This window comes from Pempheris klunzingeri, chromosome 23 (genome assembly GCF_042242105.1).
Source record: "Pempheris klunzingeri isolate RE-2024b chromosome 23, fPemKlu1.hap1, whole genome shotgun sequence".
NCBI lineage: Eukaryota > Metazoa > Chordata > Actinopteri > Acropomatiformes > Pempheridae > Pempheris > Pempheris klunzingeri.
This window is the reverse complement of record NC_092034.1, coordinates 1,395,241-1,413,442: the sequence shown is the minus strand read 5'-3', so window position 1 is coordinate 1,413,442 and position 18,202 is coordinate 1,395,241. Positions and strand designations below refer to the sequence as shown.

Below are 18,202 nucleotides of genomic sequence, written 5' to 3'. Positions count from 1 at the left end.
ATTAGTCACTGCACACCCCTAATTATCTCCCAGATGGTACAGTCTGTAGTGAGTAACATGTGCAGAAGCAGATGGTATGATCCACAGACAGGGGGAGGAGGGCTGCGCTGCACGTAGGACCGACACGAGGGGAAGCGAATGACTAGTAAGATGCTAATAAAGAGCTCCCAATGTAGGTCACGGAAACATCTTCAAAGTGGTGGAAGGAGAGAGTCTGCGGTTTCCACGGTAACGGTGTATGGGGATGGGGTGAAGAGGAGAGGCGACGAAACGGTGCAGCAGCCGCGGCCCCTTTAATCCCAAAATACTAAATTTAACAGCTCGTGCGAGAAAAGTGACAGGATCACATCGATGGTTTAAAGTGTCCCAGTTCACGAGTGGCACAGATGTGACGATGCAGCATCAGTCTGCTCCTGAGGGGGGGTCCAAAATACCAAGTGGATTCAAGCAACAAACAATATGTACAGATTTCTGCAGAAGTGCCCTTTACAGATGTGGGGCTATAGTCCACGGGGGGGGGGGGGGGGGGATTCAAGGGCACTCCTTTAAATAAAAGTAGATCAAACTGTCATTTTATTGACAAATTCATAGTTAAAAACTTTCAGTTTGATCAAACTTTGGTTTAATCAAGTATCTAGAGATAAAAAAATGATCTAAATAAGATAAAAACATGTTTAGTATTGTCCAAATGTACGAAATGTTACTGAATATTCTCTGTTATTTCTTTTTTATTTATGTTGAACAGTGTTTCTAATGATCTGCCCTCCACTCTGACGAGCATCCATCAAAGTTTTCATTGCTTAATTGTTAAAGGTGGTTAAAAAATGCTTAAATACAAGAAAGAAAACCTGCATATATGTAAATGTGTGGTCATGAAATAGACTACAGTATTGTACATGTTCTCATGTTGGGAGGAAAATGTTTAAAGATGTTTAAAATCAAAAACACAACATTTTTTTTGGCTTTAATTTTAAAGTGTTGTGTCTGGCGTGTCCTGGTTCCTGTTTCCCTGCCTGGCTGTGTTTTACTACGTGTGTGTGTGTGTGTGTAAAATCTGAACATGAATCATTTATAAAGGGGAGGGATTATGGATATGAGCTGCCTTGTGATTTTTGAACGTAATCCTGTTTCATCGCCTCCTTCCCCCAAAATATTCTCTGCAGAATCCACAACCTTGCCGACATGTGCGACAGCCTTACTGTGCTGCTGCTGCACCCCCACACTTCCATTCAAGGATTCGCTGCAGTACAATGCTGCAAAGGATTATGGGGTGCCAGTGAGGATGTATCTGCTGTGTGTCTGGACCTTGTGACACTGTGGTGTCTGTCTGTAACCGTCTCTTAAAGAGAGACAAGCGAGCTCTTTCTTTCTTTCTCTAAAACAGACAAATGCTCCTCACTTGTATCTCCACGTAGAAAACCTACAGATCGATCAGGCTCTACTCTGCTGCTGAAAATGTCATTTGTTAACCTTAAGCCACCAAACTCCATTGACAAAACCCATGATTTTAATGAGCAGGAAAAGTTAGCTGCTGGACTGCTCTCCCTCTGCTTTACTGTGTGACTGTAAGGACACAATCCGAACTAATGTGTCAGGTAAAATCACTGCTTTTCTCAATGGAGTCTGGTGGTTTTGAAGCGAGCGCTAAGTTCCTCATCAGAAAAGGGCCGTCTGACGGCAACAAACCTGATGACCCAACTGGCTTGTTACGCAGAACCATCTGGGAAGTCATTCACAGGGAACTGTTTTAGAAACCGCCATTCAGGAAACATTCTTTCACTGAAGTAATCCTGTGCTAACCTCTTTAGGAGCCGCCATTGCTGCTCTTGAATGTCACTGTCGCCTGAAGCTAACCGCCGGGGTTCGGGCAAGATGGAGGTTCACGTGATGGTTTCACAAATCAAAAATCAAGATTCTTTTGGGGGGTGGAGCCTTTTTATACGAGGCTAAAATCCCATTTCCTGCTCCAGCGTCTGTGCCGACGTAGGAAGGAGGAAACACGCTGACTGTGGAGAAGATGATCCAAACTGCCCCTTTAATAGTCTTCTTTGGTCTTTGTACCACTTCAGTCCAGACTCTAATACATCAACAGCTATTACATGGATTGTCCATTAGGTTTGGTAAGTCGTGGTCCTTGCAGGATGAACCCTACAAACTTTAGCGCCAACAGCAGACCAAAGTTTTCCCAAATCTAATCTGATCTAACGAGCTGTTTTACATCCGTTTAACTATTCGCATAACGGCAACAAATCATTTCCACTGAATTCCTTGATTTTGTGATTTCAGAAAAAAAAAAAATCCTACTTACGTCATCGTGGCTCAACAAACCAGACGCCATTACCACGTTATGGGATTTTTTTTTTTTTTTAAGAAGGCAGAAACTCAATAAGAATTCATCTCAGGTGAGCAGCATCCACTACGAGAGACAAACCAGTTTGTGAAGGACTTATCAGTGAATCTACCGGCAGGAGAAAATCCAGCTGACGTATGCTGTGGTCACACATACGCTGGTAATCTGATCTCTCTCTGCTCATACGATATATATTCCCATGGGAAAGTTCATGGCCAGTCTATTTCTGCTTTGTCTTTCTGCAGGGCTCTCACACTCTCTCTCCTCCGTCTGTCCTTTGTAGCCGGCTTTCCCGTGTATTCACTCATCTGCTTTTCTTTTGGTGATGCAACAAATGATGTTTAAAAGAGGGTTTTACACTCCCAGGAGGATTTTAGGATTGTCCAGATGGAGAACCTTTGCGGAAAGATATCAAGATGTGTGTTGAAAATGTGCAGTTTGGGTTTCACATTTGTGACAGTGGAGCATTTAGCTGCCGAAGAGCCACCGAGGAGGTGGTGGAGAACAAAAACAGAGCTAAAAGAGAGAGAATATTGGACTTCTAACCAATGATACCGCTGCTCTTTGTTAGCACGCTAATTAGCACTTCATGGGGTGGAAGAATATGTCGATGTTGTGTTCACACCTTGTTCTGCTGCCCCCTGGTGGTCAAAATAACATACAAATACAAATAAAATCCAGTTTTGAACGACTACTCTATAACAAAACCTTTTTTAAATTGGTTTTGTCTTAAATTGTGTTTTTTAACGTTATTATATACTATATATTGTTGTTTGCCCACAATGGAAATTACTCTGAGTTAGTTGCATTGTCGCGTTTCTTCTTCTTCTGCTGCTTTAAACGTGTTTCTAACGGGATCAAACAGGCCGCGTTTCTTCTTCTTCTGCTGCTTTAAACGTGTTTCTAACGGGATCAAACAGGCCTCGTTTCTTCTTCTGCTGCTTTAAACGCGTCTCTAACGGGATCAAACAGGCCGCGTTTCTTCTTCTGCTGCTTTAAACGCGTTTCTAACGGGATCAAACAGGCCGCGTTTCTTCTTCTGCTGCTTTAAACGCGTTTCTAACAGGATCAAACAGGCCATGTTTCTTCTTCTGCTGCTTTAAATGTGTTTCTAACAGGATCAAACAGGCCTCGTTTCTTCTTCTGCTGCTTTAAATGTGTTTCTAACAGGATCAAACAGGCCTTGTTTCTTCTTCTGCTGCTTTAAATGTGTCTCTAACAGGATCAAACAGGCAGCGTTTCTTCTTCTGCTGCTTTAAATGTGTTTCTTGGATGTACTTCCTGCTTTGTTGTGCTGCAGCTACAGACAGCAGCTAAAGTCACAGTCAGAGTGTTTCTCCATCCCAGATGAACCTCTGGTCGTCATGGTGTTAAAAACCCTCTGAGCGGCTGACGTCTGGCCTGGTGCCCCCCCATTAGAGAATAATACTGATGTGCTGCTGGAATATACCACTGACAGTCTGCAGGGGGGCTTTTATTTTGAAAACTGAGCGGATTCTCTTTGCCATTTGTCTGTCTGACTTCCTGTCGCCTCCTGTAGCTGTTCACCTTACTGTTTAGGAAACAATCTAAACTAAACTAAAACTAGAATTCCTACCTCCCATGTGTGTGTGTGCGTCATATCAAACGTGAAATATCCATCATTTCATCCGGTTGGACTCTTGTTGTGTGAGGTCACAGTGACCTTTTCCCACCAGCCCAAGTGGACGTTTGTGCCAAATTTGAAGAGTTCCCCTCAAGAGGAGCCACAGATATCACACAGTCCACCACACAGGAGCTTTCCATCATGTTTACATGACAGGGAACTGTGATGCTGGTAGATGGAGACAGTTTCCCAAAGATCTGCAGCTTGGTTGAGAATCTTTGTGTCTCTGCAGAGCTGTTGTGACTCTCCGTGGTTGTTTGTGCTCGTCTCTTTTTGGTTGTTTTGGCCTCTTTGTGGTTGTTTCTCGTGTCTTTATTGTCGTTTCGTGTCTCTTCGGAGCCGTTTGATTGAAATATTATTGTACCTTCATACCGAGGCTCAGGTCTGAGGGCCCAGCAGGTGATCCATCAGCCCTGTGTTCAGTTCCAGGAGTGACGTACCTCCTGTTACTGTTAGCACTCAGGATGCTAACATGCAGCACATACAGGCCTGACAGCACACACACACACACACACACACACACACACACTCTAAGCTGAGGTGGATCAGTCTGTGTGTGCGTTCATCTTGTCGTCCTCCACCCTTGTTCATCCTGCAATCTGTCCATCCTCATCTCCCCCTCGGTCTCTCCCCGTCTCCCTCATCCCTCCTTCTCAGGAAGGCACAGCATGCTGCAGATGCTGTTGTCATGCCCAAACATTCCTCCATCCATCCATCCCTCCCTCCATCCATCCATCCGTCCCTCCGTCCGCCTGTCCGTCATCCATCCATCTCCCTATCCATCCTCTCACCCCATAAAACAGAAAGCCAGCACTCACCATGTTTTCCTAAGACGCAGGCCATTAGTGTGAGTTTTCCAGCCTGAAGCCATCGCGTCATGATACCGTCCTGTTCGCTCCCTCTCCTCTCTGCTGTGTGTGTGTGTGTGAGTGTGTGGGAGGGGGGGGGGAGGAGGATATCATCGTCACGGCAACACCAGCAGCTTGCAGCAGCAGCAGCACCAGACTGAGGAAGGGTGGGGGTGTGGGGAGGAGGAGGAGGAGGAGGAGGAGGAGGAGGAGGAGGAGGAGGAGGGAGGCTTGCATCCATCGGGCCTCTCTGCAGCATCCACCAATGGGGAGCAAGAGGAGGGAGGCAAGGAGGGAGGTGATTGGCCCGTCCAGCTGTCAGCTGACGGAGTGAGCGTATAATTCTCTCTCTCTCTGTTTATCCTGATGTCTCTCACCCCCCTGAACTCTGAACTCACTTCTGCCAACTGAACATTTCTTATTTTTTAAACGAATAAATCATTTCTTTATTTTTACCTCCTCCCTTTCCTCATTTTCTCGTTTTCCCAATTTCATGGTAAATGGTCTAAAAGCCACCTCAGGTTAACTGGGAACTATTTTTTACATCTTTGTATTCAGTTACAGTCAGTTACTGGTTTACCACTGCGACACCACACGTATCGATCGGTTAGTCTGTTTGTCATTATGTGACTTTGGTGTTTCAGGTGATCGGCTCAGATCCAACACAATGTTTGTGTAAAATATGATAACGCCAAACTAAGTGACCGTCAGCAGGAGACCAGCTTCTCCTGTTTTACTGCTTTTGCCAATGGAGTCTGGTGTGTTTGGGGATCTTCTCCTAAATGTTTCCACAGTTGCTCCAAAGGATGCAATGATTAGGCCAACAGCCGACCGTTCACACTTCCATTATTACGTCATTTCAGACCCAATATATGTAAAAAAAAAAATAGAAAGGAAGTTTATTTAGTGCAGCACTTTTCACAGAACAGCGTCACAAAGTGCTTTACGGGGGCAAAAGAGAATCAAAAACAGTGAATATTATAAAACCATAAATGAGATCATAAAGAGAAACAACAGACATCCTAAACTCTGTGTCCTCTGTTGCTGTGATAAAGTCTCTCTTGTCTTGTCTACCTGCAGATTCACCACTGGCCGCTGTGCAGTGGCTCCTCCGGGCCAGCAGGGGGCGCTGAGGCACCACGAGGCCGCTGCACAGCCGCCATGCTGGAGCTAAAAGCAGCGGAACCCTCCACCGCGGTCACTTGAACCGACGCAGGGGTCCGAGCAGCAGCTCTCTGCAAACATCTGACGGTAAATGTGACTTTAATCCTAATTTAAGTGCTCAAATGTTAAATTAAACATGTTAATCTGACTGTGTAGAAGTCCAAGATGGCGACGTTTTCCAGAAACGGGGAGCTTATTTCACGGATGGGCGCAGATTGTCGCAGCACCGAACCTCACTGAAAGTTTCTCCACATTTTAGTCTAAAACATTAATGGCGACGATTTTATTTGATGTTATTCAGTTTTTAATGCGGAGATTAATCTGAACTGTACAGCCACAGTTATCGGCTGCTGTTTAAAGCAGATCCCCGTGTTACAATGTGGGTAATGAACCGGTTTAAAACGTGTGTACCGCCCCCGGACAGGCCGAACTGAGCCTGTGTTTGGGATCAATCTGATGCTTCCACGCGCTGTTTTTTAAAAAGTTTGCAACCAGGAAGAGACGAAGTGGCTAAAACCTTCAGTGTGTTTGCTCCTGAAGTTTCCAGCAGCAGCACACGTGGGGATCACATGCTCAGTACAGATCCGTAAAATTGATAGAAAATACAGTGGAGTTCAGCATGGATTTGTCTAACATCCCATTAGGGCTTTTGCTCCTTACTTTCCATTTAGTGGGGAAATACAGCACTTTAAATTACGTTATGTGAAAAGATGAACTGAATTACTGATTTTCTCCTTTCCAGACCTCACACCTGTGGCTTCGGTCTGCTGAGGATGCCGGCATCACCTGTGGGGAGGCCAGACGAGGTCAGAGGACATTTATTTAAATTTCTTTATTTAATTTAAATGATTTATTTCCTTCAGCGCTGTGATGACATTACTTCCTGCCATTCGTAGTTTCCACCAGAGGTCTGACGACCAAAGACGGCCCAAACCTTCCTTGGATGTCTGAGCGCTTTTCTCTAAAGCAGCATGTGTCACTCCTACTGATGGTGTTAGTGTTCATGGTCCCAGTAGCTACAGGGGAGAAGCAAGACAAAGATGACTTTCACTTCACTGACTTCTTGTTTTCTGGCCTTTTTAACTGCAGGAATGTCTCGGCAGAGAGACGTCGGTCAGAACGACCTGAGCACATGATGACTGGACAGGTGAGTGTGTTTCAGTCCCATTAACGGTACTTTTTTAAGCTTAAAAGTACTTATAACTTATATTATTCTACTGTGTGCCAACAGAAGGCTGACTAAGACCAAATATCACCAGGATAGGGCTTTTTGTTTAATTGAATAATCAATAAGTCTGAAGTGAAAGATGCCCATCCACAGGTCTGAGAGCCTTTTATAAGATGGTGTCACCAGCCCTTATATCGCTCTCAGCAAACACGCCAGACTCCATTCACAAAAACAGGAATTTTAGCTCACCAAACGCATGATGTGCTTTATCCTACTGCTGCATTGATTGGTTCTTTTCTTTGTGTTAATGAGTAACTTTGGTGTTTTTCAAGGGTGAATTCAGATTAAACTCATTATTTTGGGAGCGCACAATAACACAAACAGTCCAACCAATCGAGGCAGCAGCTCCTGTGTTCTGAGTTAAAATCCCTGTTTTTGTTAATGAAGTCTGGTGACTCAGAAATTTAAAAAAAAAAGGTTAGTTGAGTTTGACTTTGATTTATCGCTGAATGTAACCCAGCTGTAATGTGTGCTCGCTGTGATGACATTACTTCCTGCCATTCGTAGTTTCCACCAGAGGTCTGACGACCAAAGACGGCCCAAACCTTCCTTGGATGTCTGAGCGAACAATCAAAGGCTGTAACTGTCTCGCAGCGTCTCTTTCTGCTCTCAGAACTAACTTCATCTTCGTCTCTCTTTCAGGCTGAAGGCCTCGGCGGCCGTGCTGCCGTGTTGACTTGAGTCAGCGCCACAGCTGGTGTGTATCCTCTCTGGTTCCTACTCGGTTTAAACCAGACTCCATTCACAAAAACAGGAATTTTAGCTCACAGAACACATGAGGTGCTTGTCCTCCAGCTGCCCTGATTGGTTCATTTGTTTGTGTTACTGAGTAACTTTGGTGTTTTTCAAGGGTGAATTCAGATTAAACTCATTATTTTGGGAGCATACAATAACAGAAACGGTCCACCCAATCAAGGCAGCAGCTCCTGTGTTCTGAGCTTAAATCCCTGTTTTTGTTAATGAAGTCTGGTGACTGATTTTTCACTGAATGTAACCCAGCTGTAAAGTGTGCTCGCTGTGATGACATTACTTCCTGCCATTCGTAGTTTCCACCAGAGGTCTGACGACCAAAGACGGCCCAAACCTTCCTTGGATGTCTGAGCGAGCGAAGGGAAAAGTGATAGTCTCTGTCTCTGATGTTGTGAAAATAACTTCCTCACATTTTCCTTTCACAGGTTCGATGTGAAGGGGATGTCTGGAGTCTTCTGAAGGCTGTGAAGCCCCCCAGGTGTGTTCAAAGGCCTATTTTAATTTTATTAAAGGTTAATAGGAGACCAATAGATTTAAACCTTAGTGTTCGAACTTATTGTAACAGTCAGGAAGTTCACTCTTTGTCACACGTGAGGGAGGACTCAGGGTTTATATGGGTGCTGGAAATCCTTGAAATTTCTTATAATTTTGGTTTAAAAAGTGCTTGAAAATCCACTGCATTGATTTACAACCTGGCTGAAAATGTTTCTCTTTGGATGAATGAACTGACTGGGGTATATTTGGTTTGTTGCAGCCATGAAATGCTGGAAAACGCCTGAATTTGACTCTAGAAAAGGTGTTGAAGTCCTTTGTTAAATGACACCAGTTGAGGTTTTTGGTGTGTTGGTAGGATAAAACAAGCTGATTATGTCTCCCTGGGCTGTGGGGAACTATTGAACAATGAGCACGTTTATTTAGTACGGCACCTTTCAGACACGAGGCTCTTCAAAGTGCTTTACAGGGACACAAGACACAGAAACACTAACTTACATGTAAAAGATGATGAAGTTAATGGTAATAATGAATGATTGTTACTTGCAGACCTAATGGTAAAACATCTCTGGCCAGATTACTGATTTAGAAATCAAACACATTTGAGCACTTTCTGAAATACTGGTCGTTTTAGCCTGTTTGTTTTTCTTCCTGGTCTTAAATTCAGCAGAAACGGTCCCATAAGAATCAGAATTTGCCTTTGAGACCCAGAAATGAGCTGAACAGGAGCCCATCAGGGGCTTTGACTGTGGATATAAAGTGTCATTTGGCTTCTGTCTACCTGTTTGCCACAATTCGCTGTGATGACATTACTTCCTGCCATTCGTAGTTTCCACCAGAGGTCTGACGACCAAAGACGGCCCAAACCTTCCTTGGATGTCTGAGCGAATTTTAAAAGCAGTGAATATGATCGGTTTGTCTTTTGGCTTCAGAACTAACACGTCGTCTTGTCACGTTCAGGGTGGACTACCTCTCCAGACGCCTGCGTGGTCACAGGAGGCGGCGGCGGTGACAGCAGGTCTGTATTTGTCTTTTCTGAGCAACATGTTAGAGTTTAGAAATCCAGTTCAGATCGAACGCCTGCAGCTCGCTGTGATGACATTACTTCCTGCCATTCGTAGTTTCCACCAGAGGTCTGACGACCAAAGACGGCCCAAACCTTCCTTGGATGTCTGAGCGAACAATCAAAGGCTGTAACTGTCTCACAGCATCTCTTTCTGCTCTCAGAACTAACTTCATCTTCGTCTCTCTTTCAGGCTGAAGGCCTCAGCGGCCGTGCTGTCGTGTCGACTTGAGTCAGCGCCACAGCTGGTGTGTATCCTCTCTGGTTCCTACTCGGTTTAAACCAGACTCCATTCACAAAAACAGGAATTTTAGCTCACAGAACACATGAGGTGCTTGTCCTCCAGCTGCCCTGATTGGTTCATTTGTTTGTGTTACTGAGTAACTTTGGTGTTTTTCAAGGGTGAATTCAGATTAAACTCATTATTTTGGGAGCGCACACTAACACAAACAGTCCAACCAATCGAGGCAACAGCTCCTGTGTTCTGAGCTTAAATCCCTGTTTTTGTTAATGAAGTCTGGTGACTGACTTCTCACTGAATGTAACCCAGCTGTAATGTGTGCTCGCTGTGATGACATTACTTCCTGCCATTCGTAGTTTCCACCAGAGGTCTGACGACCAAAGACGGCCCAAACCTTCCTTGGATGTCTGAGCGAATTCACTTCTAGTTGTGACCAAAAACCTCAACGTTTTTTCTGTGGGCTGATTTTATTTTCTCTCTGCTCCTGCAGGTCGACGGTGAGCTGTGCTCCGAGAGGACGTTCCCACGATCCTAAGAGTTTTTTGTTTTGCTTTTACAATAAAGATCCAACTTTTTTAAGCTTCAGTTGAGTTTTGTTGTTTGGCTTCAAGTGTTATCTGCCTAGTTTGATCTGCAATTTAGTGTTAAATTGACCTTCAGATGATAAGACATCCAGCATAAAGTAGGGTTAGCACACCGCTTTGAATATCTAAAATAAGTGGAGAAAACTGTATTAAAAGGTGTTTAAACCATTAGTGAGTCTGTAAATGTGGGTGTGCACATGAACATTTAAACCAACTGTATAACAAAACCTTTAATGACAAATTAAATTCTGATTTTATTTTTTACAGGGGTATTGGACATTATTATTATTGGATTAATTATTAGATTTTAGTTAAGTGAAGTTAGTTTAGTTAACCCAGGTGCAAATAAATGGGAAATTATTTATCTAAAGTCACTCTATGGTCACAACTTTTCAACACTACAAGCATGATGAAGCGTCTCAACATTACCAATGATCAATCGATCAAACCATCAGTTAGCTTATGTGTGCTGTAACTTCTGTCTTGCTTGGTTACAATACATAATTTATATATTAATAAATAGCACACCTGAAACAAGATTAAAACTATATATTTCCTAAATAAGCTCCTATGGGGGCCGCTGGAAGGGGGTGGGCCTCTGTGTTTAGTGTGCATTGTACCTACTCGCAGGGAGAGTTTTGACCCTCTTGGCCTTCCGTACTCAGAGCAGCTGTCAATGGAGAAGCTGCTGTCAAAGCTAACTACTAGCTTAGCCTAGCCTAGCCTAGCCTAGCTTAGCCGTAGTTGGAACAAAAAACGCACAATGGCGGGTGTTCACCCACAGGTGAGTAAAGCCGAATTAACACTCAAGATGCTCTCACGCTGTAGAAGCCGACGACCGACATTTTTAACGTTTGTACAAGTAACAAAATGGTGGCTAACGCACCTCTAGCTAAAGCTACCTGGCTACGAGCTGTTCATACGTGGCAACACAGTGCTGTGTTGTTATCACACGCAGGAAAAGCCTTTTTTCCCATTATACAGCACTTGTTATTTCACAGGGACACAGTGCTGCTGGTCGTTTAGGCTTTGTTAGTCGCATTAACCTACATAAAAGTGTCCAGTGAGACCCAGAAAGCTGCCAGCTGCTATTTCTGTCCCTGCCTCTCTGTTACAGGACGACCTGCTGAAGATGACACACAGGGAAAACTGGAAGTGAGTAGCTTCTCTCCCGTTACACACTCCCTGCTCATCTGCTCATTTACAGCAGGAACAACATGCAATGCAATGCTGCCTCCAGCATCTCCATGCATCTATGCTCTGCCCCTGTGTTTGCTGCACCTGTCACCTGTCTCCTGTCTCCACCCATGGGTGTCTTCTCCTCTGCAGGGTGCAGCACGAGCGGCTGCATGTGAAGCACAGGGGCCACGAAGCCATGCACGCAGAGATGGTGCTGATCCTCATCGCCACGCTGGTGGTGGCTCAGATAGTCCTGGTGCAGTGGAAGCAGCGGCACCACCGCTCCTACAATGTGAGTGGGGATGGAGGAGATGGAGCCGTTTCCTCTGACCACATCTGGTGTCACTGAACACAAACATCCTGAAACTTAAAATGTACCCAAACATGGACAGTTTAAAGCAGCATTTTTAGGAACTACAAGGTTCCTTCAGCCTGGAAATTGGACAAATTGGTCAGCTGATGTATAAAAAACAGTAGTTTTCTTCTGTAACTCCATGTTGATGTGTTGAAGCACAAAAGAACAAAAAAGAAAAGGTGTGAAATGCAGTTGTAGCCACGAGATCTGGCAGGTAGGGTCGTAAAACACTGATAATTAGCGTATTAATAATGTAATTTGATGATATCTCTTAAAAACTGTCCTGTAGAGCAGCAGTCAGCCGTCGCCTGCTCCTCTAATCCATCGCTGTCGCTCTTACTGACCCCCGTATGAGGTCACACTTGTCTTGACTTTTCTGGTCCTGACTGAACCTGACCAATCAGAGGAGGGTCCTGACTGAACCTGACCAATCAGAGGAGGGTCCTGACTGAACCTGACCAATCAGAGGAGGGTCCTGACTGAACCTGACCAATCAGAGGAAGGTCCTGACTGAACCTGACCAATCAGAGGAGGGTCCTGTCTGAACCTAACCAATCAGAGGAGGGTCCTGACTAAACCTAACCAATCAGAGGAGGGTCAAAACCAAGATTGTGACGACCAAAATGCCAAACCACAAACCAATGGGTTAATGGGTGTTCTAGTGGTGTAACATGAAGTGTCTCCTCCTCAGCTGGTGACTCTGGTCCAGATGTGGGTGGTTCCTCTGTACTTCACCATAAAGCTGTACTGGTGGAGGTTTCTGTCCATGTGGGGCATGTTCTCCGTCGTCACCAGCTACGTCATCTTCAGAGCCACCCGCAAGCCGCTGTCCTGCAGGACGCCCAGGTGAGACGTGACATCCAGACACTGCACGTAAAACTGACAAACACTAGACTAGAGTCTGGTCGTGTTTGGAGCTGAAGGATTCTGGGTAAAAAAATCTGGGTTTTTTTTTCTATTTTTCACAATGAAGTTGACGGGAAACCAGATTAGATCACTGAAGTGTATTTGCATCTGGGTGCCAATCGCCAGGTGGATGCTGTTTGGCTTTTCACACCCAGTGTGAAGACTCAGCTGTGGTGGTTGGATGGTTCTTCTCTCACCTGGGAGATCAACGCACAAGACTTAATCAGTATATTTCAGTTATTATTATCAGCTCTCAGTCACAGTTTGATTAGGTTTAAGCACCAAAACTACTTGGTTTCATGGTTTAGGTTGAAATAATGGGTCAAATATGAAAGGTGGTGTACATTAAACACAAAATATGCTCTTTCCAGCATCCACCAGGGTGTAAAAAGCATCTGGCATAAATAAAATGGACAAAAATATGATAAAAATAGAAGAAAAATGAAATGAGTCAGGGTTTCAAACTTCTGTAGCAAAACAAAGATCAACGTTGCCTCTCTTCAGAGTGAAATGAACATCTTAATCTGGGATTAGCGGTTATTAATATTGTCTTGGTTTCCTTTCAGGATGGTGTACAAGTGGTTCCTGCTGATCTACAAGCTGAGCTATGCAGTGGGCGTCCTGGGCTACCTGGCCATCATGTTCACCATGTTTGGCTTCAACGTCTTCTTCAGGCAAGTCTGAACTCTCATCTTATTATCTCATGATCTTATTTCAGGTGTCACAGTCCAGCAGGACGCTCACTCTGCTCATTCCCACGCTCACACTCGTATCTGGGAGTCCTTTGAGTATACACTTCCAGGAACTCTTATTATAAAAGACTTTCCACCGCACCTCAAAGTCCAGGAACATTTATTCAAATGAGGCTGATGACATGTGGGGGAGCGACTGTTGTGCTCCTGCAGCTTCTTATAATCCTGCTTAAGTTTCTTCAACTCTTCCTGACTCTGCTTCGCCGTGTGTCCTACATTCAGCTCCACCAGCGTGTCGGCTGTTCTTCCTCTGAGTTTCTTCCTCGGCGAACACGCTGAGAAGAGCCTGGACCTCGTCGTCCGTCCGCCCGCTTCTCCTAGCTTCTCTTCTTTTGCTCCGTTTTCCAAACGATCAAAACACAAACGAAGTGAAATGAACCAGTTTGCAGCCACGGAAGTGTTTAGCTATTATCGCTCTGAGAGTTTTCCATCGGCTCGTCCACAAAGCCCAGATGGCAAAGAGACGCGCTGATACATCAGTTAATCAATCAATGGTTTGACCTCCAGCAGCCTCCTTCACACATCTGTGGCTGGCTCTGACTTTTAACCCCTTGTGGGCTGTTTATATCTGTTGTATGAGCTGTATTCAAATTAACAATCTCCACCTGATTTAGCACCTGCTTGAATGCAATAACACAGATAATCTATTTTTTTTCTCTGATTGTAAATTAAGTCAGGCCGTGAAGGGTTAAATGTGTCTCTCAGTTCAGTGCGGCTCACCAGTACACACCAGCACACACAGCAGGCCGTTGATGTGTCTTGTTTGTGCAGGATCAAGGCAGAGGACTCTATGGACGTGGGTGTGATCATGCTGTTTTACGGGCTGTACTACGGCGTCATGGGCAGAGACTTTGCTGAAATCTGCTCTGACTACATGGCTTCTACAATTGGGGTAGGACTGTTTTTAAAGATAAAAGATTCCTCATGAAAAACTGCTCGACGTTTCGACCACCCTTCGGTGAATGTGTTAACTTTAACGAGGCTCTGAGCTCAAATCTCACACACAGACACGAGAAGCACGTTTTTCGTTGCAGCTGTCGCACATGGCGAACAAACATCCAGAAACACAGTTTGAAACCATGAAACAAAGATGCAGAACTTGCCTGAGAAACCGTTGGCTGTATGTTCATGGGTACGTGGCCATCGGGAGGCGCTAAAAGCTAATTCGGCACACTTTACAAGTGATCATTTGGCAAGAGAGAGGAAGAGGGACCAGGCTAGACCGGGGGTGTCAAACTCAATCAAAGAGGGGCCCAAAGTTTAAAACACAGTCCAAGTCTGGGGCCAAACGGGCTCAACAGTTACTGAACAGCCTAAAAGTGACTTGGTTTGATTCAGAAACATGAATTTGCAACTAGCGCGGCAGCTGTTCAGTGCATTGTGGGATTTGTAGTATGAGAGGTGGGAGTGCTGTTTGTTACTAGTCACATGAAATGATTGAGTTTGACATGTCTGAGTTAGACTGTTGAACTGGTTGTGCTCTATAGCCCCGCCCCCCCCGATACCTGATACCTGCAGCTACTTTACACACTTCACTCTACATAGATTCACCTCACTAACCTTATTTATCACTGTCAAATGCTTGTTTTTATCGTGTTCCTATTTTCTGTAGAGCTCTAGTTTATTTTCTAACGCTGTCATGGAAGATTACTGTTTGTGTATCAGCTCCATGGACGTGTGGTGTGTAAATTATAACATAATGTGTATAACATACCAAGGAGTGGTGCTCCTGTGCCGTGCGTGCCACACAATGTGGCCAGGCCGGTTTGAAACCCAGGACAACGCCCGTTCGCCTGCTCTGAGCCTCTCGGACAGACTGTGATCTCTCTGTCGCTGTTTGCTCATCTTCACAAAGAGTAAAACCCACAAAGACACTTTGGGCGACTCAGTTTAAACAGTTTTTCCAGCACGATGCTCTTGTTTGTAGTTTCTAGGTTATTTGTGCTCTTTGGCTCATAAGCGCTCAGTTTCATGCCATCTCATGTGAGACTTAGAGCACAGTTATCACCTAAATACAGTGTGTTGTGTTGAAAACCTGTGGATTTGCCTCTACACCTTGTGCCCGTGTGTTTCCAGTACTACAACAGGGGAGGCATGCCCAGCAGGAGCCTGACCGACGACATCTGTGCCGTGTGCGGTCAGAGGATCCTGGTGGACGTGGAGGAGGAAGGATTCATAGAAGACACCTACCAGCTCTCCTGTGGACACATGTATCCTAAAGCCCAGCTGATCTCTGCTCAAGAAAAGAGCATAGTTATGAGTTTAGCCCCAACTTCTGAGCTTCATCACTCCTGCTGTACAAGAACAACTACATTATATTATATTACTTTTATCTGGCAGTAAGCTTTAGCATAATATGATAATAAAATACCATCCCAGCTGAGCCGATAATACTGTTTCTAGTGATTTGGTCAGTTACTGTGATGTGTTCATGTGTTTCATTAAAGGTTAACCTGCAGTTTTTTTGATTAATCATCAGTGATGATCTTCCACGAGCCACAAGTAACATATTCATATTGCTTGTTTTGGACAGTAAACAGTGATATTCACTTTACTGTGATGTCAGGCAGAGAAAAGCAGAGTATGTAGTAGTAATGGTACCTGCCTGTAAATTGAGCAGTTAAGATACTCAATGTGGACTCTACTGTAAGAGCACTGATATTTGTTTATTCTAATGAGCTCTACAGTACATGGCAGCAGCCTGATTCCCCACTAGTAAACTCTCTCTGTGTTATTTTTTTGCTATGGGGGGGAAATAAAAAAAGTTTTTTCAGTATTTCAGCCTTAACCTGTTCCCACCTCTTCAGATTCCACGAGTTCTGCATCCGAGGCTGGTGCATTGTGGGTAAGAAGCAGACCTGTCCGTACTGCAACGAGAAAGTTGACTTAAAGAGAATGATGAACAACCCGTATCCTTTCTATGGTCCCTGTGTGGCTGAAATATTGACTACTGGTAACTTCTTCCTGAAGTATGAAATAATATGAGACCCAAGATTATTAGGGATTAGTAGGACCTGGTGAGTATAAAAACCGAGCGTCGTCTATGAACAGGAAGCAGTTTTTTGAAAAAAGATGGGAAATAATGGGTTTATTTTACTGAATAACATCATATCTCAGGTGGAATATAATCTCCATCACTTAGTCATCCCACACCAGGATCCATCAGCACCTCAATCTGTCAAACCCTAGTGAAATGTTCCCTGGAAACGTATCACATGAGGATGAAAAATAAAAATCAATGTAGACAAATTTGTACCACAGACAGACGTTTCCTTACCAAAGTCCTGAAACAAGTGCGTCCTAATTCGCATCGTTGGAGCTTAATATTGCAAACAAAATTGGTTAAATCTGTTCACCACAGCCGACTTCAAAAGGTATTGAACATAATTAAAGAAGGCAACCATAAAGTCTGATGAGGTTTTGTACCTTTTGTCTTGGACCGGCTGTGGAATGACTTAGCTCAGATGGCCGCCATCTTGCACAGTGACGTTACTTTACCCAGCAAACGCCCAGTTTGGTCTCCTCACATCAACCTCCACTCTCCTTAATTCCTCTTCTGCCAGCTGGGAGAAGACGCATGTTCTGTATGGACAGCTGCTCGACTGGCTCAGATACCTGGTTGCCTGGCAGCCCATCATCATCGGTATCGTCCACGGGATTAACTTCACCCTGGGCCTCGAATAGCGCCATGAGGAACGCCCGTGTAGGTCCGCAAAGTGCAAGAAACGCTTGGCAGCAAGTCGGCGGCTTCAAGGAGCTGAGCGGGGCTGCGTTCGAAGTCTTTTGCGTCCTCAGTACATGTTGTTTGGCTGAAAGCTTGCATCGTTTCCAGCAGAGTGGATCCGGGGTGGTCGGGGTCTCTGCCTGCGGAGGACACTGACGCCAAAACCGCTGCAAACTCGAACAAAAGGATTGAAGCACAGATCCAGTATTTGATCACTCAAAACGTGCGACACCAGAAAGATATGTCTAGTTCCGAACTTCTGGAGACGTTGCTGTCATGCATGTTGATTTTATTGTGATAAAGCACCGCTTTAGTTTGTACTGTATCATACAAATGCCTTTTTAAACAGTTTGATAGTTTATTTGCACACTCCTCACTGCTGGTTCTGTTGGAATCACTAACAGAAAGACAGTTCTGTCCACATAGTGGTGTCACATAATCTGTTTACATTTCATTTAACTGTTTATTCCAGTTATATTTTGGAAGTCTGTTCTGTTCTACGATGAATTATGCTGCACTTGATGGTAAATAGTCAGCTCATTGTAGCAGCTGGAGTCAGTATGTCACCAGATTGATGGAGACTGGAGGTAAGAAGAAGAGTTTACTGTTGCCTTTGTTCTTCCTCCATTCAGTAACTGGAGTTTGGGTTTGTGTGGAGGAGGAAAGTTTTCTTTTGCCAAATCAACTTGACATTGCTTTGTTCTCAAGACTGCTGCTGTTATAACTTTGTATTTATTAAATATTTATAAAACCTCACCAGTGTGTCAGAAACTGGATTTATATGCACATTCCCAAGGTCATAGGTGCGACACCAGAGCCGGCCATATAGGCGGTCACCTAGCACCACCTGCTGGAGGGGTGCTGCTGCAGGCTCTCACAAAAAAAACAAACGATTAAAACAATGAATAAAATAAAATAAAT

General features: G+C 44.5%; 1 protein-coding gene, 1 long non-coding RNA gene and 6 other non-coding genes across 8 annotated transcripts; all 8 read left to right on the top strand.

Moving 5' to 3' along the window:
- Positions 1-6,018: 6,018 nt before the first annotated feature.
- LOC139222570 (uncharacterized) lies at positions 6,019-10,366 on the top strand. The gene is made up of 8 exons (XR_011585930.1): positions 6,019-6,094; positions 6,750-6,813; positions 7,097-7,154; positions 7,878-7,932; positions 8,411-8,463; positions 9,438-9,495; positions 9,734-9,788; positions 10,272-10,366. It is a non-coding gene; the product is annotated as an uncharacterized lncRNA (long non-coding RNA).
- Positions 6,870-6,962, top strand: LOC139223329 (small nucleolar RNA SNORD14). The gene has a single exon (XR_011585969.1). It is a non-coding gene; the product is annotated as a small nucleolar RNA SNORD14 (small nucleolar RNA).
- Positions 7,709-7,801, top strand: LOC139223328 (small nucleolar RNA SNORD14). The gene has a single exon (XR_011585968.1). It is a non-coding gene; the product is annotated as a small nucleolar RNA SNORD14 (small nucleolar RNA).
- LOC139223347 (small nucleolar RNA SNORD14) lies at positions 8,248-8,340 on the top strand. Its single transcript, XR_011585986.1, has one exon. It is a non-coding gene; the product is annotated as a small nucleolar RNA SNORD14 (small nucleolar RNA).
- LOC139223345 (small nucleolar RNA SNORD14) lies at positions 9,273-9,365 on the top strand. Its single transcript, XR_011585985.1, has one exon. It is a non-coding gene; the product is annotated as a small nucleolar RNA SNORD14 (small nucleolar RNA).
- LOC139223344 (small nucleolar RNA SNORD14) lies at positions 9,565-9,657 on the top strand. Its single transcript, XR_011585984.1, has one exon. It is a non-coding gene; the product is annotated as a small nucleolar RNA SNORD14 (small nucleolar RNA).
- Positions 10,104-10,196, top strand: LOC139223338 (small nucleolar RNA SNORD14). The gene has a single exon (XR_011585978.1). It is a non-coding gene; the product is annotated as a small nucleolar RNA SNORD14 (small nucleolar RNA).
- A 676-nt stretch (positions 10,367-11,042) lies between the features above and the next one.
- rnf175 (ring finger protein 175) lies at positions 11,043-18,037 on the top strand. Its single transcript, XM_070854353.1, has 9 exons — positions 11,043-11,149; positions 11,483-11,520; positions 11,695-11,836; positions 12,591-12,745; positions 13,372-13,479; positions 14,329-14,449; positions 15,634-15,767; positions 16,365-16,466; positions 17,121-18,037. The coding sequence occupies exons 1-9, from the start codon at positions 11,129-11,131 to the stop codon at positions 17,239-17,241; spliced, it is 942 nt and encodes a 313-aa protein (XP_070710454.1). The 5' UTR covers positions 11,043-11,128; the 3' UTR covers positions 17,242-18,037.
- Positions 18,038-18,202: the final 165 nt, after the last annotated feature.